The 27859-nt window shown below is 51.5% G+C and overlaps 1 protein-coding gene across 3 annotated transcripts in view; it reads right to left on the bottom strand.

The window, feature by feature from the left end:
* The window catches only part of ANXA11 (annexin A11), a 50257-nt gene that overhangs the window by 1209 nt on the left and 21189 nt on the right, over positions 1-27859 (bottom strand). For 2 of the 3 annotated variants that reach the window (XM_063607452.1, XM_063607453.1), the window contains exons 2-12: positions 15963-16025; positions 13967-14082; positions 12135-12524; positions 10404-10491; positions 10068-10162; positions 9264-9377; positions 7240-7330; positions 6728-6807; positions 6544-6600; positions 5130-5223; positions 220-2390 (exon numbers count right to left, since the gene is read on the bottom strand). In XM_063607452.1, the coding sequence (XP_063463522.1) occupies positions 1996-2390; positions 5130-5223; positions 6544-6600; positions 6728-6807; positions 7240-7330; positions 9264-9377; positions 10068-10162; positions 10404-10491; positions 12135-12524; positions 13967-14082; positions 15963-16017 (1575 nt within the window). In that variant the 5' untranslated portion in view covers positions 16018-16025 and the 3' untranslated portion in view covers positions 220-1995. Of the gene's footprint in view, positions 1-219; positions 2391-5129; positions 5224-6543; positions 6601-6727; positions 6808-7239; positions 7331-9263; positions 9378-10067; positions 10163-10403; positions 10492-12134; positions 12525-13966; positions 14083-15962; positions 16026-27859 lie in introns of those variants that run through there. The other variant, XM_003813025.6, reaches the window with a different exon arrangement.

Here is a 27859-nt window from a genome sequence, read left to right as displayed (position 1 = left end):
GAATTACTAATTCTCTAACAACAGCTTCATTCATACAGCCAAGGAAACACAGTGAGTTTCCTGTGATGACATGCCCACCATCATCAAATGCTACTGAGTCTAAGGTGGGAGGACATGGTCCCCATGGTGCAATTGCAAGGCTCATGTGAGTTCAGAATTTGAGCGTTAGACCACACAGCTGAGAATGTATTTTGTCAGACTGGCTCTGTCACACAGCGATACAACTGTGGCTAGTGTTTAATAGACACTTGACCCGCACTGCCTCACTCAATACTCACAACATTCCCGGGAAGGAACGATTATTTTCTCATCTTAAAGACAATGGAGCTGGGGTTCAGGGAGATTTAAGGGAGCCATTCAAGGTCACACAGTTAGCAAGTAGAAAAGCTGGACTCCAAGTGGCGTGACCCCCAGGGCCCTCGCTCTGAACGGCCTTACTATGTGGCCTACACCATAAAGCTGAGTGCAGGAAGTGCTTTGTCAGGGAGTGACAGCAGAGCTCCACAGAGCCTTTGGGACATGAGTTCTCACTGACAGATCAAGGAATCACAGGGTGATTGGAACGCTGAAGGTCACGGTCAAGGTTGGGGAGGTCCCGAGTGTTCTCTGATGCTGCTGGGGGATGCAAGGTGGGGGCGACAGCAAGGTCATGATCCACCTGCCCTCAGAAATTTATAATCTGTTTAAGGGCAAGGGGATGAACAAGTCCGAGGTCCATAATCAAGATGCCCACACACAGCACAGAGGCCAAGCATATGGCCACTCCAAGGAGGGAGGTTCCACAGGTGACTGAGATGCCAAAAGGGAGCCCAGTTGGCCTGCAGCAGGCCCGTACCGAGATGTCGTGGTACAGCGACTTGCCGTACATCCGCTTATACTCTGATCTGATGTCCAGGAGGTCGGTCTCGCTGCGAGACACCATGATGCGAATCAGGGTCCGGTCCTTTGTTCCTGCCCCCTAAAGAGAGTCCACCCAAGAGCATGAGCACCAGGCCTCCTCACCTTCCCACCTGCCCTGGGCCCTCCAGTCCCCTCCCTACCCAGGTCCTCGGAACTCTCGGCTGAGATTTAGCTCTCCCCAGGCCTTCTGCCCTCAGCCCTTGGTCCCAGGCACAGGCGAGGCTAAGGTTCCATCGCAACCTGCACATGGAAGTTACATACCCTCATGGCCTTGTTGAGCCTCTCCGCAAAGAAGGCTGGGGTATTCTTGAGACATTTCACTAGAAGAGAGAAACTCGGTATAACCAGATCTGCAGAAAATTCTCAGCCCAAGAAGGGCATGGAGTCTACAAGTGTCCTCTTAGAGGCCCAGATGTCAAACCCATCACTGCATCCATCTTTTCTCCTCCTCCTTCTGTTCCAGGCTCAACTATCCCATGATCTTGGCTCCAGCTCTTTGGAACAGAAACACGCAAAGCCTGGACACCAACCCACCCTCTTTCCTGGCAACCACTGCGGTGAAAGGACCAAGAGTCAGAGGGGCGGGGGTCTTAGTGGGGCTAGGAGCTACACAGGAAAGCAATGTGGATGGTGATGAGGAACTGTGCTGCTGCTCAGGCAGGAGGGGCAGACTGGAGAGGCCATGACCCTCATGGAGAAACCGTGGCTGAGTGGAATATGCATCTCCCTAGGCTTCCCAGGCCACGAGACCTACTGTGGGGGACAGGCAGGGAAATGAGGATTTTCCATCTCTCCCATCCAGAAAGCTCCAAAAAAAGCATAATGAAAAAAGGGGCAGACTGATTTTCCCAAGTGAGTAGAAAGAGGGGTTGTGAGGGCCTCAGGGCAGGGACCCAACTCTGCACAGTGGGAGGGCCCTGCTAGAGGACTTGGGCAATGTAAGAGGCACACCACCATCCTGGAGCCAAGCCAGCTTTCCTCAGCATGGGCCTGTTTCGCTGCTGCAAGTAAAAATCTTTCCACGTGTTTCCATCACAAACATCTGACAACTGCCTGCAGGGATGTATTTTTAGAGGAAACGTGGCAGGATATGAGTCATACTCCTCCGGGAGCGCAGTTGGATGCCCTCCCACTAATACCCACACTGCAGTTCCCTACTCCAGAGCTGCACCGCAAACACACATAAGACACCTCCAGGACAGCTAGGGGTTCAACTGCACAGGGAACCGGGAAGCAGCATGACTTCCCAGCATCTGCACACTCTGGGCTGAGCGATCTTGGATCCTGTGGTCCCTTCACGGTGTCACCCATCAGCTGGAGGACAGGCGAGCAGCCTGAATACTCACGATACACGTTAGCCCCTGGCAGGTGGGCGGCAAACCTGAGACACTTACCCACGGCCAGCATGCCCTCCTCCAGGTCCCCGGACATCTCCCGGCAGATGCTCTTCTCAATGTCCCGGCCTGTCATTCTCTGGTACTCATTGAAAACTATGGGGATGACAGAGGCTTATATTATGAACTGAAATGTGTCTCCCCAAAGTTCATATGTGGAAGTCCCAACTCCCAGGACTTCAGAATATAACTGTGTTTGGAGATAAGATCTTTAAAGAGGTAATTAAGTTAAAACATGCTGCTAGGGTGTACCCTAATCCAATTCGCCTGGTCTTCTTAGAAGAAGAGAAGATTAGGACACACACAGAGACCCCAGGGATGTGCACATGCAGAGGAAAGACCATGTGAGCACAGTGATTGTCACGAAGAGGCCACGGGAGAAACCGGCACCCCACTCTTGGATATCTGGCCTTCAAAACTGTAACAAAATGAGTATCTGCTGCTTAAGCCACCCAGTCTGTGGTATTTTGTCATGGCAGCATGAGCAGACTAACAGAGGACTCACATGAGGTGGCCTCTGCCCCAAAATCCCCCACCTCCCACTCTGCTCCCCACACCCTGCACGTCCCCAGGCCTGCTAGTGCTCAAGGAAGTCAGAGTCTTCGTCACAAGTTACATGCACCACCTGATGTCCCTCCCTGTGTGGTCCCTTTCTCAGGACTGCCAATCTGCTTAACCAAATCGCACCTTAATACCCCTCCAGGGCCCACTCCCATGTACTCCAAGACAGTGTCCCCTCTTCTCAAATCCTCCACACCTCCAGTCTCTGCCATTCCTTGGCTTTATTCATGCATCCATCTGTCTTCCTCAGCCTGCCTGTGAGCTGAGGCCCAGCCTGCCCCAGCCAGCCTGGCTTCTTGCTGCCCACCTCGACCTAGGACACGCTAAGCACCCACAGGAGTGGATGGCTGGCTCCTAGAGAGACAGGCGGCATGATGGAGACCTCGGTCCTGACTCCAGTTCTGACCCAGGACATAAAACTCTCCTTCCCCAGCCTGAGTCTCAGCTACCATTTGCATTTTAAAGTTGTGATTTCTGCTCTGTGTGTATCTGTCTCAATTAATATCTTCTTCCAATCAGCTACTCTTTTCTCCTAAGTAATAATGTTTGTGAAGCCATGGGCTTGATGCACTACTTACATGTTCTGTACTCATTAAAAGAAATAATGATTAAGATGAAAATGCATTCACTCAGGCTCCATTACAGGATAGTGCAGAGGTTAAAAAGTGTGCTCTGGGGTCGGGTGGTCTGGGTTCAAATCCCAGGTCAGCTGTTACTAGCTGTGCACCCCTACTTCCTCTACCACCCTGTGCCTGCTTTCACAGCTGCGAATGGGGAGAGCCACAGTGCCTGTCTCTGTGTGCAGCACAGAGCGGTCGCTGGGTTTTCACCCTCACTGCCCACTGGAGCAGCCCTGGCCACAGCCCACCAGTTGCTCCGTGTGGTCACCATCCTCAGTCCTTGCCTGCCACCTCACACTGGCCTCCAGGACCCCCTTCCTCTGCGTCCTCCTCCCTCCCTAGCTGCTCCTTCTTAGTCTCCTCACACCGGTGGGCTCCCCACAGTCTCCCTCCTGAGGGGACTTCCTGCAGTCCCAGAGCCTCAGATAACTTCAACTACCCATAGCTCCCTTACCTTCCACAACCAGGCCAGACCTCTCCTGACCTCCACACTCAGCAACCCAGCAGCCTCCCTGCAGCTCCACCCTACAGGCACCTAAAGCCAGCTCCACCTACAATTCCCCTGTCTCAGTTGAGGGCCATTCTCCCATTGCTTGGCCTAAAGAAACCCTGTATAATCCTCGACCCCTCTCTCTCCCACACGTCATGTGTCCAATTCATCAGCAAACATGGCCGGAACCTGACACCTCCTCACCACAAGCCCCTATTACCACCATTCCTCCCCGGGTCCCTGCCGCAACCTCCCGACAGGCTTCGCTGCTTGGCCTTGCACCCTTCACTCCATTCTTGGCACCACAGCCAGGGATTCTGCACAGCCTCCTCTGCTCAGGGCCCTCCACTGGCTTCCTCTTTTGCTCAGGATAAATACCCAACTCCGGGAAGTCATCAGCAGGGCCCTCTCTCCTCTCTGCCCACACCACCCACTCCTCTTGCTCACTCCACCTGCTCCACATGGTCCCCCTTCACTGTTCTCAGTCGTGCTGGGAGCCCCAGGCAGGCCTCTGCCCCTGCATCTCCTTTAGGTTTTTAAATCAAATGTCATGACCTCAGTGGGGACTGGCCCAAGAACCTCCCGGTGGACCCTACCATCACTCCCTACCTGTTTCCAGCTTGATTTTCCTCTACAGGATTTCCCATCTGATACAGATTTTATTTCATTGTTGTTTACTGTCTGTCTCCCCAAATGAGAAAGTGCAGCCCATGGAACACACTCTGCTGTGCCCTGCCCCCCACCATGGCCCCACACCTGCTCCACCACCTGACAGACTGACCCATGCGGGAGCGCGATTTACATCTGTTGAATGAATGAGTAAATGAATGGCACCCAGTATTATTGTTATGACTGTTTCTTATGCCAGGCTTTGGAAAACACTGGATTGGGTGCTCCCGAAGGACCCTCCCAACTCTGACGTTCCACATTCCCACGTACGAAGACACCAGGTTTCTACACCGGTAGAACCTCCAGAACTGGATGTTTGCCAGAACTCAGGAAACCCTCTGACAGTGTCTTTTAAATCCCCACCAGGGGGCTCTTTTGAGGAGGCGAAAGCCCCATGCAGGGAGGAACCACCAAGTGTTCCCATAGCTTTGTTTCCCCACAATCCCCTGACTGCCCTCATCTAACTGGCCTCTGAGGGACCCCGGCCAGCCTTACCTGCTACCAGGTGGGCCCGGCTCCGGGAGCACAGAACCGCATTGAACTTGGACTCGTCTGTTCCCAGGCGGTTCTCCCCGGCCGCATACAGCTCCTGGAGAGAGAGGAAGACGCACATGCGGCACAGGCCACACCCAGACCCCAGGCCCAGGTCACCCAGGAGAGCCTGGTAAACTTCTGAAGGTTTGAGCCTAAAGTATTTGCCAATTTGCAACCTCTGAACTAGATGGCCTCTAAAGTGCCTGCTAGGCCTCAGGTAGCAGCCCTGAAAAAGAGCAGAAAGCAGCAATCAGGGGCTGAGATCCCACAGGTCAAGATGAGGCCAAAGCAGCTCTGGACTGAGAAGGCAGAGCATGAGACAATTTTTGCCCCGCTAAAAGTGGCATGCAGAACTCTCGCTGGAGCAAAAGCCAGAGCCCTGAGCCCCAGGGGTGTCCAGCCCTGACTCCCAGAATGGGAATGGATGTTACCAGCCAGAGAGACACTGAATAAGGCAGACCCTGCAGGAGCAGCAGGTCTGAGACCAGGGCAGAGGCAGGTGCTGACTGGGCACAGAAGACCGAGCCAGAAGTATAGGCCCTTGTCCGGGCTCTGCTTCTAGCTTTCAGTTGGGAACAGTGCTCAACCTTTTTGAGCCTCAGTTTCCTCCTCCGGAAAAGGAGGACCAGCAAAAGGACCAGACCAGAGGAGTAGCTCTCCTCCAGCCCTAACAAGGGAGCATTCCTTGAGGTCTCATTCCAATCCCGCAGATGGTAGAGATAATTTAGACCACTGGCAGCTCCTGGTGAATGCCCTGCCGTGGATGACAAGAGCAGTGAAGGGAGACAGAGAGGTATGACCAACTCCACCCCACCAGGAAGTAATGGCTCTGCCCTGCCATAATAGTACAGTTGAAATTCATTAGTGGGAAACCCAAACTTTTCGAGAGAGTAGCTCAGATGCCTGGACTTTGCTTGGACTTTTCCCCTTTTGTCTGCAACTCACAAGAGGGACAACGACAGAATTCTAAGGGTGCTCAACTAATGTGGCAGCTGGTTTCTAGGCTCAAATCCTCAAAAACTTAATAAGCAAGTGCAAATTTTGCCCCTTTGCAAACATAACGCTATGTGCAACTAAACATGGGGAAAGTACGCTGTCACACAAAATCCCACGTCCAAAACCATGATCTATCAACTATCGAAATACTAATTATCTCACATGTTCCCTCCTATAGGTGGGGAAGCTGAAGCCCTGGAGGTCAGATGACCTGTTCTAGGTCATACAGCTGAACAGTTCAGCACGTCTGAAACTCACAGCACCTGCAACCCACTGCTTATCTATTGTTCTTTCCACCCTAGGGTACCTCTCTCAGGAAGCAAGAAAGCGGGGTGCATCCCTGCTTTAGGAAGTCCAGGGGCTTGGCCATCACACTCACCTGGGCATCTCTCTGGGCGAGGGACATGTCCACGTTTGTGCTTTCATCACGGTTTCCCTGAAAGGAAGCAGGTGTATGGTCAAGCCCACTCCTTCCCCATTTATTTTCCCTTTCCTCATTGCGGGGATCCCATCTCTTTGACTTCCATGGCTTGGGGTCCCGAGCCCTGTCGTGGGAAAAGTACCTGAGAGAGAGAGATGAGGAGCCGCTGGAAGTGCCCTGATGTGTCGCTTCGAATGGCCTCTTCCAGGGTCTTTTTGAATTCTGAAAGGGAGAAGCAAGGAAGGTCCATCCTGTAGCTCTCTTTATGGAGCTGCCCATTGCAAAACACTATCAAAAGTGGGTACTGGGGAGAAAAAGGCTGGAGGTCTTGGCTCGGGCTCAAGAGAACAAATAGCCCATATGGCCCTCCAGGGATATACAAGCCTGTGACCTCCAGGCTGACCTGGCCTCTAGTCAGCCTTGGCCCAAACCACATCCAGGTTTTCCCTGGCTCTCCCTTACATTAGTCATTTGCACCATGTATAAACAGAAGGAAGGGCTGGGTCTTGGGTCAAAGCCCAAAGTATTGGGGGTGGCAGAAGATGGGTTGATAAGAAGGCCAGGAAGGAGTAAAAGGCCCTAGGAGAGAATGAGGCCACAGCCCCAAGAGCACAGGGATCTGCAGAGGGCAGAGGGCAGAGGGAGCGGCCTCACCTGCTTTGTAGGCTCTGTTTAATTCTCGGATGTGCTCATTGCTGCGGGAAGCGAGGATCTCAATCAGGCAGGCTTCATCAGTGCCAACCCCCTGCAGGGGCAGAGAATACAACCAACCATGTGCTTGTTCCAGCAGCCTCACCAGCACTCGGGAAGAAGGGTGGGGGCCATGCTGCTGCCTTAATCCCAGCAACAGAGGCCCCTGACACAGAGACACACCCTCTAGCCACTCCCAGGCTCGAGGGCGTCAGCTCTTCTCCACAGCCCGGGCAAGCACAATGACAGTGGCAGTGGTGATGAGTAGGGCTCACACAAAGGGGCATCCCCATGGATCAGAAAACTGAGCATCAGAGAGGGGTACTGGCTGGTCCGAGGCCACACAGTAAATGGTTGGGTTAAAATGTGGACCGAGGCCTGCTTTATTCAGAGTTCAGCCGGATGCGAGATGACAACAACTGAAAAAATGGGTAAAAAGCAAGAGAAATCCAAGTGGACATACGAAACCCTGGTCCTAGAGGGGATGGTGGAATGTCTGAAAACAACTAGGAAAAGGTAGGAACAACGAGGATGAATGGGACAACCACGCCAGGGACAGTAAGACCATAGAGGACAGGCTGGGCAGCCTGGCTTGTAGGTTGGTTTGAATCCTGGCTCTGCAGCTTACCAGCTGTGTGACCTCGGGCACATTACTTAACCTCTCTGTGCTTCCAGTTCCTTGTCTGTAAGATGGGAGTGATACTAGGACCTACCTCACAGGAAAGTCATGAGGATTAAGTGAGTTAATGTATGTAGAGCACTTAGGGCCTGTCAGGCAGGACGTGCGACATTGTGTCAGCTGTTTCCTGCTACAGCTACTATTGGGTTACTACACGTTAGCCCCTCATCCAGTATTCCCAGCATGTCCTGAGACAGCATCCACTGTCCCCATTTCACAGGTGCTCAAGGACACACAGCTGGTGAGTGACAGCTGCCCCAAACCTGTGTGGTTTCTAACACTCCACAACCACCAGCTCATGACTCCAGCTGAAGACGGGGGCCAGGGAGATGTCTGGGTCCACTCCCTGGGGCCCCGGGCCATCGCCCTGCCTGATGGCCTCCTGACCCCCTCCCTAGAATAACACATGTAGATGTGTTTCAGCAGAGACCCCTCTCCTTTCCAGGCCACCACACTGAAGTCTCTGCTTCTCCTGAAGGAGGGAACATTCACTGTGCTTATCAGGCCTCTGAGTGACAGGCTCCTTCTGGGCTCCAGCCTGACTCATGGGATTCCCTTTCCAAGGGAGCTGCCTGCCCCTGCCTGCAGGGTACACACAGAGCTGTGGGACTGCACAGAATGGACAGGACCCACCCCTCAGTCAAAACCCGCAGGACTGGAGGGAACAGTGAGCCCAAGCCGGGCCCATCAGAACCTGCCCGTTTGGAGACACTGCTGGTCTCTTCTGGAGCTGGGTCTCATAGGTATGCGGAGAGTGGTCGACAGGCCCCCTCTCCCACCCCACATGAAGCAGCCATGGTAGGAGAAGCACAGAAACTGACAGAAAAGCGGGCGCTCAGGAGAGACAGAGACCAGAGAGACGTCTGGCCTGGGCCCTCTTTACCCACATGACTGATTCTCCACTTTTGTTGTTCTTAAACCGAAGTGTGTTTCTGTCATTTGCTAGTAACAGAGTCCTAAAGAATGAGAACGATACCAACCATGGCCTCCTACCCCTCTTCTTACCACAGAATCGCAACCTTCAAACCCTAGCTCCCCCTTTTCTTTAAGATGGAGAGAGACTTAAGCCTCCCTGATGATGACTGGTGCGTCATTTGCCTCTTGGGGAAATCACAGGGAGTTCCCTTTTCTATAGCATGTGGACTCCAACCCAGGAAGGCCTGGGAGCCATACTGACAACAGCAGCTAATGAGTGGGCTAGAACACAGCACGCCATCCAGGCCTCCTTCTGGGCTGTGTGTCCACACGCATGCGCGCGTGCGCACGCGCGCGCACACACACACACACACACACACACACACGTACACACCTTGATGGCTTCCTTTATCTCATAAATGTCAAAGAGGACTGGGGTCTTCATCAGAGCCAAGATTGTCTTCTCAAAGTTTCCTGACAGTTCAGATTTCAGATCTTTGATCAAATCCTGATTGGATATTCAAACAAACAACCAACAAAAAAAAACAAGTCTATTTTAAAAATCCACAGGAGGTGGCTAATAAGAGCCATATCCCAGATTTGAGGAACAGCAGCATGGACATCCCCCAGGGGCCTGAGAGAAAAGCCTGCTCTCAGCCCTGCCCCAAACCTCCCAAATCAGAGACCATATTTTACCAAGATGCCCAGGGGACTGGTGACACAATGAAGTTTGAGAAGCACAGGGCTAGAACACGAATCTAATCAATATTTACCGAATTTTTATCTTTCTAAGATTCAAAACCCCAGAAGTTCAAAATATGCTCATACACGCCCCTCGTACTTGGGCAGCACTCACAGCCTTTCCCTGCAAAGCTCTTACATCAGCTAAACTCCCCAGGGTGGTCATGAAGAGGGCAGGGGAAGGAAAATGATGTGGCCACAACCTCAGTGAGATGTGGCAGAGCAAGGGCTAGAACCCAGGGATAGATGTCTGGAGCCTCTCAGCAAACCTCAGCACCCGGTGGCATCCTTCACCTCCCAACGATGCCACCAGCTGGATGGGCAGAAGGAAATGCCCTCCTGCTCCTTACTGTCCATCCGGGAGATCCGGGCCCACCCAAGGAAAAGCAGGGGAGAGCAGGGCTGTGCTGAGCCCAGGACACGCCTCACTGTCCCGCGCCCCCACCCCGCAGCTCACCTTGCCGTAAGCCGTCTTGAAGGAAAGTAGGATCTGCTGCCGCTGCTTGTTGGAGCGACTCCCCAGGCAGTCGATGATGGCCTGCTCATCCGTCCCTGGAGGAAGAGGCAGCAGGGGTGGGTCGGGTAGGGGTCATGAGATGCTCTGCAGCTGAGACTTCCCTGGCCTGGGCCCCTCAACTATTCTGGGCATGCTAGCCATACCCCCACATCCACCTTCTATCACTACTGGGGCCAGGTCTGTGTCCCCCAGCTACCCCAGCCCATAGAGCCACAGTGAAACTGCCTGGGAAATAGGGGGCAGGGAGTAGGATTTGAGCCACCCAGGGTCTCTTACCGAAGCCTTTCATGGCCTTCCGCAGGACCTCGGCATCTCGCAGAGGGTCAAAGCCGGGAGCATCAGTGATGGTGCCTCGGCTTCCAAACTACTCGGACAAACAGTCTCAGGTAAGATGTCGTGCATGCCGCCTTCCCCGCATTCGAGGCTGCTCCACCCCTAGACTCTGGGAACAGCCCTTTCTCTAAGAGTTGGAGTATCTAAAGGAGTCCATAGTCAACAATGCAGAGGACTTTACGCCGCGTCTACCTAACTTGACTGTTATCTGGCCTTGTGTTCTAGTACTGAAGCTTTTTCCTGGCTCCAGTGGCTGGGAGCTCACCTATAGCTAAGTCCTGATGCTGAAAATCTGCCCAGTGCCCAGGTCCTCCAGGGCTGGGGCTCAGGCTCCTGATGAAGGGCAGGTCTCGGGAGCAGGGGCTGTGGCCTCTCTCATCGATGCCTGGCCTCCACAGCACATGTGAGCACACATGGGTACTCCTAACAGGGCTGGCTAGCCCATGTGTCCCCTCCAGTGGATGCAGGTATTGAGCCTCCACAACTGTGCATGGCAGCCTGATGACCTCTTGATCTAGCACTGGTTCCCTCGCACTGTTCTCTAGACTAGCATCTGCCGGACTTCCTCCAGACCCTGACAGCTGTACAAACCCGCAAACTGGAACTTTCCAGGCTAAACTGTCTCCCAGTGGATTGTCTTCCTAGGGGCTGGTACAAACTGGTTATAACACAATTAAGAGGGCAGCTCAGGGAAAAGATAAGGGAGGGAGGCTGGAGGATGGCACAGGGTGGGGGAACGTGTGGGTATGGAAGGGAAGGAGGAAAGGAGACCCTCTGTCTAAAAATAGTCATTGAGCACATACCACTACCCCTGTGCTGGCTGGTTGGGCCAGAGAACCATGACAACGAATTCTAGGCTCTGCAAACACGAACTGTTCTCCAAAATGAGCCAAGATCAACGCTGGAGGAACTGCCAACATTCTCCCTACCCAAAGGGAATTTTAATAATCCTCCAAAACCTGTCTGTGCAGGGGGGGGGTGCATATCAAGGGGACTGAAGACAGCTGTTGAGCACAAAGCCTTGAGACAGGTGGCCTGAGCAGTTCTTACAAAACACACAGCCCAGGCAGTAAATGACACAGAGGAATAAGGAGTACTCGCCAGGGGTGTTCTGACCCAACTCGGATGTGGAGCGTCTCATCACACCAGGAGAAACAGGACAGCTCCCTTGGGCCTTAAGCAACACAACCCAGAGGTGGGGAGTCTGCAAGAAGGTGACGCTCTTTGTTTGTCTTTTTTTGTTTTTGTTTTTTTTTAAAAAACTGGGTCTTACTCTGTCACCTAGGCTGGAGTGAGTGCAGCGGCATGATCCCGGCTCACTGCAACCTCTGTCTCCTGGGCTGATCCTCCCACCTCAGCCTCCCGAGTAGCTGGGCCTACAGGTATGCACCACCATGCCCAGCTAATTTTTTTTCTATTTTTAGTAGAGACAGGGTTTCACCATTTCGCCCAGGTTGGTCTTGAACTCCTGGGCTCAAGCGATCTGCCCACCTCAGCTTCCCAAAGTGCTGGGATTACAGGCATGAGCCACTGCACCCGGCCGACACTATTTGTTAAAACAAGAAGTGCAGCTGGAGGCCTGCGCCTTTCCCTGTCTCCCCATCTACTGGGCCATGTGTCTCCAGCCTTTGGGGCCCAGGCCTGGACCAAGGGAGGCAGTGGGCTGACACTCACCTGGGTTGGGGGCACAGCGGGGGTGACAGTCCCAGACCCCGGGTATCCTGGGTAGCTCGGCACTGGCTGCTGCTGCCCAGGGAGTGGCACTGGAGGCTGACCAGGGTAGGTCACTGGTGGCTGCCCAGGGTAGGCCCCTGGGGGCTGCTGTCCGGGGGGTGGCATGGGCTGGCCCGGCACAGGGGCCCCTGGGTATGGCGGATATGAGGGCATCCTGGAGGGTGGGTTTCCTCCTGGGGGTGGATACATCCCATAGGGAGGAACAGGCTGCTGGGCAGAGGGGGGCTGCCCAAAGCCGCCAGGGGGCACTGGTGGGTAGCCAGCCCCAGGGGCCCCAGGGTACAGGTTGGGCATGTTGGCTCCTCCAAATGTCCCAGACATGTTGGCCGCCTGCAAGGACACAAAGCAGAGCCTGAGGCCAATGGGCCCTGCTGCACTCCGTCCCTCCACCCTTTTTCATACCTAAGCCAAGTCAGTCCTCACAGCATCTCCGCTTGTGGAATATGAAGTACCGTTATACCCACTTCACAGACCACAGAATGAGTTTACTTGCTCAAAGTTACACAGCCAGTGAACAGTGCGACTCGATCCAAACCAGAGATCCTCATCCCCTTCTGCAGGGGAGATGCCTTCCCTCTCCACATGGTTGCTCCCTCCCATCCCAGACCACCTGGGTGAAGGTTAAGAGCTCACTGCCCAAGAAGGCGCGTGGGTCCCATATGCAGGGTTGGGGGCGCCCCCATCACATCAGCCTGCTACCCACAGACACCTCTGGCAGGCATGTTCAGGTGAATCTGCACTCACCAGGAATAAAAACCTAAATCCTTAGGATGGATAGCCTCCTACACCCTGCAAGAGCTGGACCCCCAGACTTCATTTCCCATCTCACCCCCTCGCCTTTCCACTTTAGCCACACTGGCCTCTCCTCCCTGTCCCTGAGCACCTCACACCCCTTGGCACCTCAGGGCACTGGCATTCCCTAGACATCCATACAGCACTTCCTTCCCCTGATGCAGGTCTTTGCTCACACATCCTCTTTTCAGCCAGACCCACCTTACTGCTTACTTAAAATCATTATCCTTACATCACCCCACCCCTACTCCTGACCCCTTTACCCTGGTCAACTTGTTCCTATGGCACCTACACTTTCAATAACATCACATCGTTGACTTAAGGTACTGCCTGTCTTTTCCCCATAGATGATAAGTGCAGCACGGCTGAGATTTTTGTTTGTTTTATTCACATATCCCCAGTGCCTAGAACTGGGCCTGGCACAAATTAGGGTGTGTATTGGTTGCATAATTTCCTCTAAGCATACGTTTGTTTTCAAATCATAAACTAAGCATACGTTTGTTTTCAAATCATAAAATGTATTATTTTAAAAGTGAAACAACAAATTTAAAAAGTAGCATGTCTGCCCAAGATACCTGCCACACACCCACCAAGGCCTAACCAGAAGAGCCCTCCATATGTACACACATGCACATGCACGTATATGAATGTGGATACTCATACATAGCACGTGCATGCACACTCATGCAGATACCCTCGCCACCTTCCCAACCCTAACCCCTCAGGGCTGAAAGGGACCTGTGAGATCATCTGGTCCCCTTCCCCTCATTTTACAGATGGGAAAAGTGAGACCCAGAGAGGGGCAGAGAGCAGGTGGCAGAAGCCTGATGAAAACCCTGTTCTAAGGTACAGCTCAACACACTACACACCACAGCAACACACACATAGACAACTCTGGAGCCCCAGAGGCCAGCAGCTTTGATTCCTCTGGCTACGCAGGTGTGGCCCCAGGGCTGCCTCAGCAGGAGAGCTGGACTCACCATTCCCGAGAGGTAGTCCTGGTTGAACTGCCCCGCATAGGTGGCCACGTTATCCAGCCCGATGGGGGGCATGCTGGGCGGAGGAGGGTAGGCAGCACCTCCCCAGGGACCACCACCTGAAAGCAACACCAAGCCCTTTAGCCCCCTGCCAGTCCCCCACCACACGGGGAAAGGCAGAGATGAGAGCTCCCAGGTGGTCAGAAAGGGAGGCCCAGTAAAGCCTCGAGCCTCGAGCCTCGGGACACCATAGACCACATGAAAACACCAGGAGGAAAGTCTCCCCCTATCCCACTGGCAGAGGAGGGGAAACCTTCCCCTCTTCCCAGGGAGGAAGGTGGAGTTCCCCAAACACTCCCAAGACCCTCTGTGGGGTATTAAGGAGGCTGGGAGAGCCCAGGCAGGCTCTGCCCTCCCAAGTTCACCATCATGGAGCAGGAGGACAGACTGTTGTGGGACACCATGCTGAGCCCATGACAGAGGTGACCATAGGGAGCTCTGAGATTTCAGTAATGCGAAGGCACTGGCGGGAGGGGGTTTGGCTGTTTGCTATTACAAGTCTGTAAAAGGCAGGGAGAAGCAGGATAAGAGGCTGGAGGGACATGGGGCTGGGTCATGGTAAACACAGATACCAGTCCACAAGAGGACAGGAAGAAACAGAGGTGAAAAGCCCGCTCTGAAACCAGCAGGACCGGTATGTGCCCTGGGGCAAGGCTTTCACCCTCCTTAGGCTTGTTTCCTCAGCTTACAAATGGGCTAATGGTGAGTGTATGCCTAGACTGCTGTGACGAAGACTGAGTTAACGCCTGCAGGGCTCAGCTGGGTGCCCGATGGGCATTCAACATCATCATGGGGCCTCTGGCCTGTTAGATGCTTTCCTCTACATGGCAGCTTCGGATCGGCTCTTCATCTCCAGGGCTCCAGACCCTCCAGGAAGAACCTTCCCTAAATTTCCTGCCTCCTCCTCTCTTGCTGCTCAGAGGCTGCTCAGCTGTGCTAGCAAAGGTGGCAGTGGCAGGATCTGGATGGCAGGATTTCTACTATAGAGAGAGAACCCAGGCCAGTGCCAGCCAACCTGGGGTGGGCTCATTCAGAGGGCAGTGGCCCAGCTCAGCCCCTAACATGCCCTGGGACAGCAGCTGAGCCACCTCTAGGTCTGAGTCTGTTCTTCACCTGCTGAATGGGAGGGAAGGTAAATGGCCTGCAGGTCTGGGGTGCTCAAGCCACAGGACCTCAGCTCCAAAGAAATCAATGATGCCTAGGAGTCCCCTGGGGAGAGGGGCAGCGGCTCAGGCACCCTCAGGATGACCAGCCTTGGAATGACCCTTTTTCCCCTTGGTCTCATGAGCCCTCATATTTCCTTTCCCACAGTGGGGACCAAATCTCATTTGAGGACCAAAAGGGGCCAGGGCCAGAGAAGACGACTTCTCCATGTGACTACCCACAGCTCCTGCAGAAAACAGGGAGTGACCTTTGACCCTTAGCATCTGCCTCCACTTCCTCTCTTGGCAAGGGGGATCTTGTTGCTGCAAACCCACACACCTTGAGCAGAGGGTAGGAGAGGTGGTAAGGGGCAACCATCACCTAGCAATGCTTTGGAGGACACCATGTCACTCTGCCTGCCTATCTCATCAGTATCCAGGACCACCTAATGAGGGAGAAATCCTTGAAGCAATTTTGCAGAGAAGAAAACTGAGTCTCAAAGTGACAGCATTTGCCCACTGTTACTAGACAGTAAGGCAAGAGACCCAGCCCTGGGCCTGGTCCAGGGCTTTCTGGAGGCAGTTTCAAACCTAGGCCTCCGATGGCCTTAGTGTCATGCTCTTCTCCAGCCCCTGCCTCGGCTGGCTGTCCCTCTACTCCTGTTGTCCTCTCCTCCCCTGCTGGGCCGTGCTGTGAGGGGAGGAGGGGAGTGAGGAAACTACTGTTCTCCCCTCTCCACTCCCAGCCACTGTACAGAGGCAGCATTCACTCTCCTCCCCACCCCAGACCCTCTTACCTGGTGCAGCTGGTGGGTAGCCACCTGGGGGCGGGGGATAGCCAGGGTAGCTCATGGTTAGATCTGGAAGAGAAGACGAAAGCACATTCAGGCTCTGCCTGAGAGCCCCTGCTGGCCTGTGGGACCCAGCTTCTTGAAAGGGCAGCCACCACCACAACTGGGACCCTGCAGGAGAAACTGCTGCATCTGCCCTGCTTGTCGCAGACCAGTTCACTGTCTCCTGCTGGCGCCTCCAGCTAGAAACAGTACCCACTAGCATGCTGCCTGACTTCTGGGCCAGGGCCACACCCCCGGCCCCACCCACAGTGACAGGATTCACTCCCCATGAGCCAGTTTCCTTGAAAGGCCCTCTCACTGAAGCTTTGCTCCTGCCTCTGCTGGCAAGGGTGCAGTGTGCCTCTGGGCCTGTTCTCCCACCTCAGAGGTAGAGACGCACTGCCTCATTCTCAGGACTCCAGGTCTGTCTATTTATCTTCCTGTGTCCTTATTGCCATCCCTCCAGCAACAGGGGAAGTCAGAGGCCCCTGTCTCTCTTCATTCTCCAACCTCTGGTTCATCAGGCAAGGGGACCTGGTAAGGTATGGAATCATTGTTCCTAGAAGCAAAAAGGGCCCTCAGGAGGTTCATCTGATGCAGGGTGAAGAACCAGGGCAAATGAGGCAGCATCACCCTGTTTCTGCAGCAGAGGCTGCTGATTAAGAGAAGTAAGTGATTTGCAGATCTGTCAGTAAGGGAGGAAGAGCGGCCTGGACAGGTGCCAGGTGAGACACCTGCTCTCACGAAGTCCCTCTGAACACGGATCCCTTGGCAATGTCCCCTGCCAGTTAAATTGTGAGGAGGGACACAGATCTGCTGTGACACCAGCCACATTGTGCAACCTGCCTGCTCTTGCTAATAGCAGCTGCTGCTGCAGTCTGCAGAGACACCCAATGGCAGGCGGACATGTGAGGAAACCTGCAGGCTCCCTCAACAATCACACCTGCTCATCTCCAGTATGTGGCTTCTTTTTACACACTGGGTTTCACGCTGCAATGCATATCAGAATCACCTGATGGGATTGTTAAAACACATTGCTGGGCTCCACCACCAAGAGTTTCTGAGACAGTGGAACCAGTGTTTGCATTTGGAACAAGTTTCCAGATGATGTTACTGGTCCAGGGAACTCACTTTGAAGACCACTGTTCTGGCCACGCTATCCAACTATAAGAGTCTAGCTGCCCTTCATATCTATCTTGAAGAACTGGGCATATTGGGTTTTGTTTGTTTGAGACAGGGTCTCGCTCTGTCACCCAGACTGGAGTGCACTGGCACAATCATGGCTCACTGCAGCCTGGACCTCCTGGGCTCAGGTAATCCTCCCGCCTCAGCCTCCTAAAGACATGTGCCACCACACCCAGCTAATTTTTTTTTTTTTTGAGAGTCTTACTATTTTGCCGAGGCTGGTATATGCTGTTCTTTTTAAGTTTTTTTATTATTTATTTTTATTTTTTTGAGACAGGGTCTCACTCTGTAACCCAGGCTGGAGTGCAATGGTGTGATCTCGGCTCACTGCAACCTCTGCCTCCTGGGTTCAAGTGATTCTCCTGCCTCAGCCTCCCAAGTAGCTAGGATTACAGGCGCCCGCCACCATGCCTGGCTAATTTTTGTATTTTTAGTAGAGACGGTTTCACCATGTTGGCCAGGCTGGTCTCGAACTCCTGACCTCAGGTGATCTGCCTGCCTCGGCTTCCCAAAGTGTTAAGATTACAGGCATGAGCCACCACGCCTGGCCTACTTTTATTTTTTAAACAGCGTCTCACTCTATCACCCAGGCTGGAGTGCAGTGGTGCGAGCTCAGCTCACTGTAACCTCCGCTTCCTGGGATCAAGGGATTCTTGTGCCTCAGCCTCCAACAGGAGGGCGCAACCATCCCTGGCTAATTTTTGTATTTTTAGTAGAGATGGAGTTTCGCCATGTTGGCCAGGCTGGTCTGAACTCCTGGCCTCAAGTGATCTGCCCGCTGCGGCCTCCCACAGTGCTGGGATTACAGGCATGAGCCACTGTGCCCGGCCTACATGCTGTTTTTAAGGAAGCTAAAGAACTTCCTTAAGGTACCACCGGTCCCCATAGGGTGGGCCTGGTTTTCAGCCCTACGGGTGTAGTCATTTGTTTGGGTCAGTGGGTCCAGAGGTGACTGTAGGCAAAGCCCTATGGCTTTGGAGAAAGCTGGAATTGGCTCCCTGTAGTGTGGACCAAGGACCTACTCCTTGCAGTTTTCGGTCTCTCTGAGCCCCTAAGCACGTGGTGGATGAGGTCCCCGGTGGCATCACCTTCAGAGAGGGTGTCCCTGAGGCTGGGTGGGCTGTCAGTACAAAGCCCTCCCCGTCCCGGCCCCAGCCTGACCCTTCTGCCCAGACTCTGCCAAACCCTCAGACTTCACTGGTGAGGAGGTAACCTGGGGGATGTAAATGACCAGTGGGCCAGGAACCTTCTAATAGAAGGAACTGCCCGACAGGTGAGCAGGAAGAGCCGGGATGGTGTCTCTGTCACCTTCCTCTCTGGAGACACCACTAGGCAGGACCTTTGAGCACCAAAGACACTCTCCACTCCTGGCCTCCTCTCAGAGAAATGAAGCCAAAAGCTCCATCCACAGCCAGGCCAGGGAAAAAACCCAAGAAGCAGAAGCTGGATACCACCCTGTTCCTTATACCAAGTAAATTCCAGCCAGGCCAAATAATGCAGTGAAAGAAGTAGCCCCAAAAACCAACGACGTAAATAAAATTTCAGCATAAGAGACAAATTAAAAAAAATAAAGATGAGAAAAAAACTTAGGAAAAAAGTTTTATTAATATAATAAGAAAAAGATCAATAACCACTAGAGAAACTGTCAAATGATGTGAACAGATCTGGCAGTTACAGAAAAGGAGCTGAAGATGCTCACCTTCACCAATGTGCTGAGGAAATCACCAATTAAAAATACACAGATGTCGGCTGGGCGCAGTGGCTCATGCCTGTAATCCCAGCACTTTGGGAGGCCGAAGTGGGCAGATCACCTGAGGTCAGGAGTTCGAGACCAGCCTGGCCATGGTGAAACGCTGTCTCTACTAAAAATACAAAAATTAGCCAGGCGTGGTGGTGGGTGCCTGTAATACCAGCTACTCGGGAGGCTGAGGCAGGAGAATGGCTGGAACCTGGGAGGCGGAAGTTGCAGTGAGCCAAGATTATGCCACTGCACTCCAGCCTGGGTGACAGAGCGAGACTCCGTCTCCAAAATAAATAAATAAATAAAATACAAAGATATCAAAACTTAAAATGACACACCTTTGACTCAGCAACTCCACTTCTGTAAGTCTCTTCCCCAGACACACACCTGTGTGAAATGTCTTACAGACAAGAATTTTACTACAGCCTTATCTGCAACAACTCCTAAACCTCCACCAATGAGGCTGGTTAAATAAACCACAACAGATCCAACAATGGATACTCTGTAGCTATTTCTGGATTTAGCCAGCTCTGTATATGGAAAGATGAAATGACCACCATTATTAATCAAGGTGCAGTACTGTGTATGTACTAAGCTAATAAAAAACCCAGAAACATACAAACTAAGTGGTTCCTGTGTGTATACATGCACGGACATCCTTGGAATGACACACAAGAAACTAGCTAACACTAGCTGCCTCTCGAGAGGAAAGGTGGGGCTAGAAAATGAGGCTTCCGGTTTAGATCTGTTCCCTGTGCATTTCTGCTGCATGTATGTACTGGCCATTAAACAACTTTTAAAAAGGCCCAATTCAGGTGCAGATTTCTGAGCTCACTTGAGGCTAGCCGTCTGGCCCCCAAAGTCCTGGCTGGTCTTCCAAGACTAAAAGAACACACACAGGGTCCATTCAGTTCCAGGCAGCCTTGGTAACCCTGGAGGGCCTGCAGGCCAGCCTTGATGGCGCTCATGGAGCTCATTCTTGGGGTGGCTTTTAAGGGAGTTCCCAGCAGGAGTCAAAATCTGCCTCCTGGCTAGGAGCTCTGCCCTGCATGGCCCCACAGGGCAGGTCGACCCCACTGTGAGCTGTGGTCCTGCAACCCTGGGTCTTCCCCTCTCCCCAAGATATACCTCTAGTCCTACGTTCTTAGAAAGAATAGCCTCATTTTTCCCTCTGTCATTCTCTGCCTGAAATAGTTTCAAGCCTGCTCCCCACTTTTTTTTTTTTTTTTGAGACGGAGTCTCACTGTGTCACCCAGGCTGCAGTGCAGTGGCGCAATCTCAGCTCACTGCAACCTCCACCTCCTCGGTTCAAGCAATTCTCCTGTCCTAGCCTCCCAAGTAGCTGGGACTACAGGCACCTGAGGCACCTGCCACCACACCAGGCTCATTTTTGTATTTTTAGTAGAGACAGAGTTTCACTATGTTGGCCAGGCTGGTCTCGAACTCCCAACCTCAGATGATCCGCCCGCCTCAGCCTCCCAAAGTTCTGGGATTACATGCCTGGCCTGACCCCACTCTTATCTTTTAGTTCTTTTCAGGACCAAATGCCCCAGGTATGGTCTGAAGAGTGCAGGGCGGGACCTTCATCTCCCTCCAGTGGATGCTACTCCCTACCTCCCCGGACTGCTACAAGTGGGTTTTCAGGCCACGGAGACCTTATGTGGGCTCCTGTGAAATTTCTCCCCTGGGTTCTGCCCATTGCTCCAGTCTCCTGAGACCTTCTGGGATTCTGCTCAACATCAAACATCTTCCCCCTCTCTCTCAGCTTTGTTTTACATCCATGGATGCAATAAGCATGGCATTTGTGTTCTGCCAAGTAACCAAGACGAAAGGGCCAACGAGGGACACTACAGAACTGTCATACTCAGAACTCCCCAGTTCAACATCAAACACTAGGCATCATGTGGGTGCAGGCATTTAACCAGCTCTCCCTCAACTCACTCTGCCACCACCCAGTACACATTTCTCCACATGCCCAAGTGAGGGTTCTAGCACATTTACTCTGAAGAGAGCCTGTTTATCTGCCTAATTACCCCCAGGAGAAAAGTAAACGCAGCCCAATAGCCAGGGGTGCCCTTCAGGTGGACACAGGCTCCCAGCGCTGACCAATCTCCCCCCAGGCTATCCATGTTCTAGGAGGCTAGAGGCTGCAGGATTAGCACACTGCTCTCTGACTCACAGAAGCAGCATTCTTCTCCTCTTTTTCTTTGAAAATTAAGAAATCTGCTCATGGTCCAGTCTTCTGGTAACTGTGACCTCTGCATTTTTTCAAAAGAGGCTACCGCAAGGGGCTGTCCTTGGAGAAGTCGTTCCTGGCACCCCAGGGCTGCCATATCTGGGTTCGGCAAGACTTCTAAGGCCCTCAGGTCCCCCTCCCTAGCCTGTCCAGCACCCACTCCCCAGGAGAGAGGCAACACAGTGAGCTATAATCCAGCAGATCTGCTCTCTCTCTCTCTGGCATCCATGAGAATCATACCTTTCACCCTGACCAATGCCTCTCTCCTCCTTTCCTTGCATGGGGCAAGGGACATGCTTCACACTGCTGGTGCAATTCTGATGGCCGGGGCATGTCCCCCGCTCTACGCCTGCTTCTAATCACGGCCCTCTGACATGGGGACTCACTGGAGAGGGCCTCCTGCACACAGCAGGCAGCTGGCCTCCTTAGGGATTGGTCCAATTCTTAGAAACCTGTCTCTGGGGACCTTCTGGCCTCTGGTCCTGCCTCTCAGGGCAGGCTGCAGCACAAATACCGCCCTTCCTTCCTCACTGCGACCATCCACCTGCAGCTGTGCACCTGATTTCATCCAGCTGGGGCCCTCTCCAGTTAAATCGGTGCTTCTGGAAAACAGTCCCCTATAGGGCTTGTTAAAACACAGATTGCTGGGCCCCACCTCCAGAGTCTTTGAATCAGTGTCTCTGGGGCAGGGCCCAAAAAGTTGCATTTCCAGTGGCTCCCAGGTGATGCTGATGCTGCCTGCCTGCAGGCCACACTGCTTCATCATGCATGATAATCACCTGGAGAGCTCACTAAACATGCCAGCGCCCTAGCCCCCATATTCTGGGCCTTCTAACCTGGGATAGGCCCAGGAATCTGAAGTGTAAACAAGCATACATACCCCCCAGTCCCCAGTAATTCTGATGTAACTGGTTCTGTGGTCCACACTCTAGGAAACACTCTTTCCCTTAAGGTATTGGACACTCTCTAGCTCATCTGATCTCACTCTTCGACATGGTTTGGATTTGTGTCCCTGCCCAAATTGTAATTTGTAATTACAATACAATCAAATTGTAATTCCCAGCATTGGAGGTGGGGCCAGGTGGGAGCTGACTGGATCATGGGGGCAGATTTCCCCCTTTGGTGCTGTTCTCATGATAGGGTTCTGGTGAGATCTGGTTGTTTAAAAGCGTGTAGCGCCTCCTCCCCACACCTCTCTTCCTCCTGTTCCAGCCAGGTTAAGATCTGCCTGCCACATGATTGTAAGTTTCCTGAGGCCTCCCCAAGCAGATGCCAGCATCATGCTTTCCCTCACTTGGAGAGCTCACTAAAAATGCTGGTACCTTGGCTCCCATATTCTGGGCCCTTCAACCTGGCATAGGCCCAGCCTGCAGAACTGTGAGCCAATTAAACCTCTTTTCTTTATAAATTACCCAGTTTCAGATATTTCTTTATAGTTGTGTGAGAATGGACGAATATACTCTTCTTCACAATAGTAAGCTCTAGGGACACAGACTAGACCTAGGCACCCCCACAGTTGTATGACAGATGCACCTGACAGCAATCACTTAAGCATACCCAGAACGACCCTATAGTCTAAGAAGAATGTGTGTTCAGAGTTCTGAGCTGAGGAACTGTGGCCAACCTGGAGATCCATTCCTTACCTATAAGGAACATCAGAACCCCTAAGCCATTCCATGGCCATACAGGAGATCAAGGCCCTTTGTTCTGCGTTAAATGAAGGTTGCCAGGTGGAGGTGGTTAGGAAGGAGGATGCTAAATTAAAATGCTATACAAACTGCATGCTTTTTACAAATAGTAGTGGTCCTCCCATCCAGCCTGCTGCCACTGGACCGCCCCCTATGTAAGTCCCCTCAATAAGCCCTATGCCTTGTTCGTTGGCTCTGGGTCTCTTCTTCGGCCTCTCAAACATGGTGCCATCCCTATTAAAGTTGACAGGAGTCTGGCATGACAGCACTGCATCAGAAGCCAGCCTCAAAGCGTCTGGTGAATGCCAAAAGCATAGAGCAGCTATCTGGGGGTGCTTCTCAGTGGCTGCAAAACGGCCTGTTCCCTAAAGCCATGTTACGTGTATGTAAGTGCACCATTCAATTCCACAGGCTCTAAAAGGGTACTAGCTGGAGTCCCCTAACACAGGAATCTAGAAATGCTACACTGGGACAGGAGGCAACTGCCAGAGCAAGAAGAGCCTCACTGCCCCGACTCAGTCATCCCCCTACCAAAAGGGAAGCCTTGCTGTGTCTCTACCCAACAATGGGAGGTGGAGATATGGGCTCCAGCCACCAGCAAGGCTAGGCCATGCACATTTGCTGGTGTCCTGCCTGACTTCAGGGATACAGAAGGGAAAGGAGGGGTGGATGGTGTCAGTGCCATGCCTGGGACTCTGGACTGTCCTCCCCAGAAAGACAACACAGGGCTCATTTGGGAACAGAGCCTACACCAGGCTAATGCTGAGAGGCAAGGGCCTAGAAACATCATCTCGGGCCAGAAGCCACACAGCAGTGACACCCCCTGTCCCTCAGGGCCTAACAGCAAACCAAGCAGACCGGGACTACAGTGGATGCTTTCATGGAGTGATTTTCCACTGGCCTTCCCCAGTCTGGTGGCGGGAATATTGATTTGTATATTAGTTTTTTGTTTTTTTTTTTAACATTAGATCCTTAACCTGTTTTTACACACACACACAATTTATTTTTTAAAATACTTTCCCCATAAGGTTGTATCCATAAAATTTAAATATATCATTGCTATTGTTTAAATGTATCCCCCAAAGTTCATGTGCTGCAAACTTAATGGTCAATACAACAGTTCTGAGAGGCGGTACTTTTAAGAGGCTCTACCCTCACGAATGGATTAATGTGTTATGGAGGAAGTGGGCTCCTTACCACCAGTGTGTTTGTTACAAAAGTATAACATGCTCTCTCTTACCCACGTGATGTCTTCTGCCATGTTATGAAGCAGCAAGAAGGCCCTTGCCAGATGCAGCCTCACGATCTTCTCAGCCTCCAGAACTGTGAGCCAAATAAGCTACTATTGCTTATAAATTACTCAGTCTGTGATATTTTGTTAGAGCAGCACAAAATTAACTAAGACAATAGTTTAAACCAGGCAGGTCCAATAATCCCTGCTGATATATTCTTTAAAATGAAAAGATGAGGCCAGGCACAGTGGCCCATGCCTATAATCCCAGCACTTTGGGAGGCTGACGCAGCCAGATCATTTGAGCTCAGAAGTTTGAGACCAGCCTGGGCAACATAATGAGACCCTGTCGTTACAAAAATAAAATACAAAAAAATTAGCCGAGCACCATGGCATGCGACTGTGGTCCCAGCTACTCTACTCAGGAGGCTGAGGCAGGAGAATCATTTGAGCCTGGGAGGTGGAGGTTGCAGTGAGCCCAGATCACGCCATTGCACTCCAGCCTGGGCGATGGAAGTGAAACCCTGTCTCAAAAAAATAAAAAATAAATAAATAAAATAAAATGAAAGGAAGGAAAAACAAGCCATAGAATGGGAGAAAATAAATGCAAAAGACATATCTGATAAAGGGACTATTATCCAAAACATACAAAGAACTCTTAAATCTCAACAAGAAAACCTTACGATTTAAAAAATAGGCAAAAGACCTGAACAGACACTTCACCAAAGAGGATATACAGGTGGCAAATAAGCAAATGAAAAGACGCTCAACATGTCATTAATAAATTGTAAATGAAAACAATAAGATACTACTATACACCTATTAGAATGGCCAAAATCCAAAACACTGATAACACCAAATGCTGGTGAGGATACAGAGCAACGGGAACTTTCATTCATCGCTGGTGGGGATGTAAAGCGGTATAGCCACTTTGGAAGACAGTTTGGTGGTTTCTTACAAAACTAAACACAGTTTTACCAATGATCCAGCAATCATGCTCTTGGTATTTACCCAAATAAGTTGAAAACTTCTGCCGCACACAAAACCTGCTCATGGACATTCACAGTAGTGTTATTCATAATGGCCAACAATTTGGAAGCACCCAAGGTTACACACTGTATAATTCTAACTCTACGATATTCTGGAGAAAGCAACTATGGTGACAGCAAAAAGATGAGTAGTTGCCAGAGGTCAGGGGAGGAAAGAATGAATAGGTGGATCGATGTTGCTTCCCTGATTGTAACAATATACCACTGTGGTGGGAGTGCTAATGGCGGGGGGTGCAAGTGTGGGGACAGGGGGACAGGGAAACTCTGTGGTTTCCACTTAATTTTGCTGTAAATCTATAACCACTCTAAAAAATAAATTTTATTTAACAAATAAAAGGAATACAAGCACACTGTAGGGAAATTCAAACAGAATAGAAACACACAAAATGAAAAGCAAGCATTCTTCCCTCTATCCTTGCACACAAAGGTCACCACCAAGCAGTTTTCAACGTACAGTTTAAAACACACAGAAATGTATAATACATGTATATATATTTACATAAATATATAAATGTATATGCATATGTGTTTATACATGCTCAGATATATGTACATTTTGTTTTGGCTTTAAGTTCTGGGATACATGTGCAGAACATGCAGGTTTGTTACATAGTTATACATGTGCCATGGTGGTTTGCTGCACCTATCAACCTGTTACCTAGGTTTTGAACCCCGCATGCATTAGGTATTTGTCCTAATGCTCTCCCTCCCTTGGCCTCCCATTCCCCATATATGTACATAATTTTTTTAAAAGAGGAAAGAAACTGACGCATCTGCAAACTCTCTTCACTCCGGCAGAAGGCTCGGCTCTGGTTAAGTAATGTCTCAGGTGATAATGTGATATAAGAAATATATATCTGGCAGTCTTGTGGGACTGAGCCCTTTAACCTATAGGGTCTGCAGTGACTCCAGTTAGGGTCAGAATTGAGCTGCATTATAGGACACCCAGTTAGAGTCAGAGAATTGGTCAGTGTGGGGAAAAAAAACACACATCTGGTCGCAGGGTGAAGCGTTGAGAGTTTTGCTTGGAGTTTTCCTTCTTAGTTCACATTCCGACCTGGTGCCCCTCCTGGCATGGGCTGGGGAAATGAAGACTTACTTAGCCCTGAGCTGATGTGAGTGGCTCACGACCTCCACACAGTGCCCTGTGGGTGGCTAGGCACTCGTCCCAGGTCACTGGGCAGGAGAGAGGGAGGCACCAGGCTAGAGCAAGGTGCAGACAAGGGCCTGGAGCCCAGAACTCAAGACGGAAGGTCCAAGACAAGGCAGAAACGTCTACTACGGTAGTCCTGTTCCAAGGATCTCAGCCAGAAAAGGATCTCAGCCAGCAACCTGAGGCCAGGCCTCCTCTCCCAGACCTCGCTTGACCCACGGGCAAAACCAGGGGCAACCCTTTTTGAGGTCCTTCCTTCCTCTGGGATCTCAGGATTTCTGAAGGGGGCCTCTTTCAGCTTTCACCCCAAATCCTAGACTTACAGACTCACAAAATGTCCACATTGGAAGGGATCATGTTCTAACTTCCTCAGTTTTGCAGCTAAAATACACCAGGGACATGGCTTGCTCACATCACACGGGTGTGGCGGAGAGGGTCCATGGTAGAGCTTGGCCTGCAGGCAGCTGACGACAAAACCTGACATCCCCTCACAGTGCTGCATTGCAAAACGTGTGCCACTTCTGTCCAAGCTGAGCTGGCTTCACTGGTGGTCCCAGTGGGCCCTGCCCTTGGCAACCTACTTGAAGACCCCTCCTCCAAGGGCAAAAGGAGACAGTGCAATAAGCATGCTTTAAACAAGGGTCTGCCAAGGCCACTCCTCACAGCCAGAAGGTTCCAGAAACCCTCAGTGCATCAGCTCACAGTTCCCCCATAACTATGAAGACGAGGGAAGGCAGATAGAGCCCAAGCTCTTCCCCACACACCCCTTCAGTGGCAGGAGCTGGCCCCAGGGGACCATGTACCTAACTGTGGCTGTGGAATTCCATGGAGTGAGCCACAATCCTAATTAATCCATTAATCACAGAGGCGGTGATTAATAGTGGTCGACTTTTTTCACAAAGTTTTGTTATGGAGCACATATATAAAACAGAACAGTTTAATAAACCATCATCCCTCAGCTTCAACAATTATCACCTCAAGGCCCATCTTGATTCATCCCAAACCCCACCCACACCCCCGTATTATTTTGAAGCAAATCCCAGACATCATATATTATTTCATCTGTAACTGTTCATATCTCTAAATGTTAGGAACTTTAAATATAAATACATACAGATGCTCCTTGACTTATGATGGCGTTACATCCAAATAAACCCATCATGAGTTGAAAATGCATTTAATGCTGGCAACACAGCAGTCCCCAACTTATGATGGTTCGACTTACGATTTTTCAACTTTATGATGGTGCAAGAGTGACATGCACTCAATAAAAACCGTAGCCTCATTGTAACCCCATCAAAAGTGGAGGAGCTGGTTACATCCCTTCTGAAAGTGATGTAACCCCATCAAAAGTTGAAAAACTGTAAGTTCAACCATCTTGAGTCAGGGACCGTGTGTGTGTGTGTGAGAGAGACAGAGAGTGTGTTTATATAACTAATATGAGAGAGAGAGAGACAGACAGACAGACAGTGTGTTTATATAACTATAATACAGCTGGGACTCTAAGTTGAGATCAGGCTTCTACATCAGCAAAAGACTCAGGTGCTGATTCACCTTAGGAAGAGTATGAGCTTGGAA

This window comes from Pan paniscus, chromosome 8 (assembly GCF_029289425.2).
Source record: "Pan paniscus chromosome 8, NHGRI_mPanPan1-v2.0_pri, whole genome shotgun sequence".
NCBI classification, from domain to species: Eukaryota; Metazoa; Chordata; class Mammalia; order Primates; family Hominidae; genus Pan; species Pan paniscus.
The sequence above is the reverse complement of the archived record's forward strand: the minus strand, read 5'-3'. Positions and strand labels throughout refer to the sequence as shown.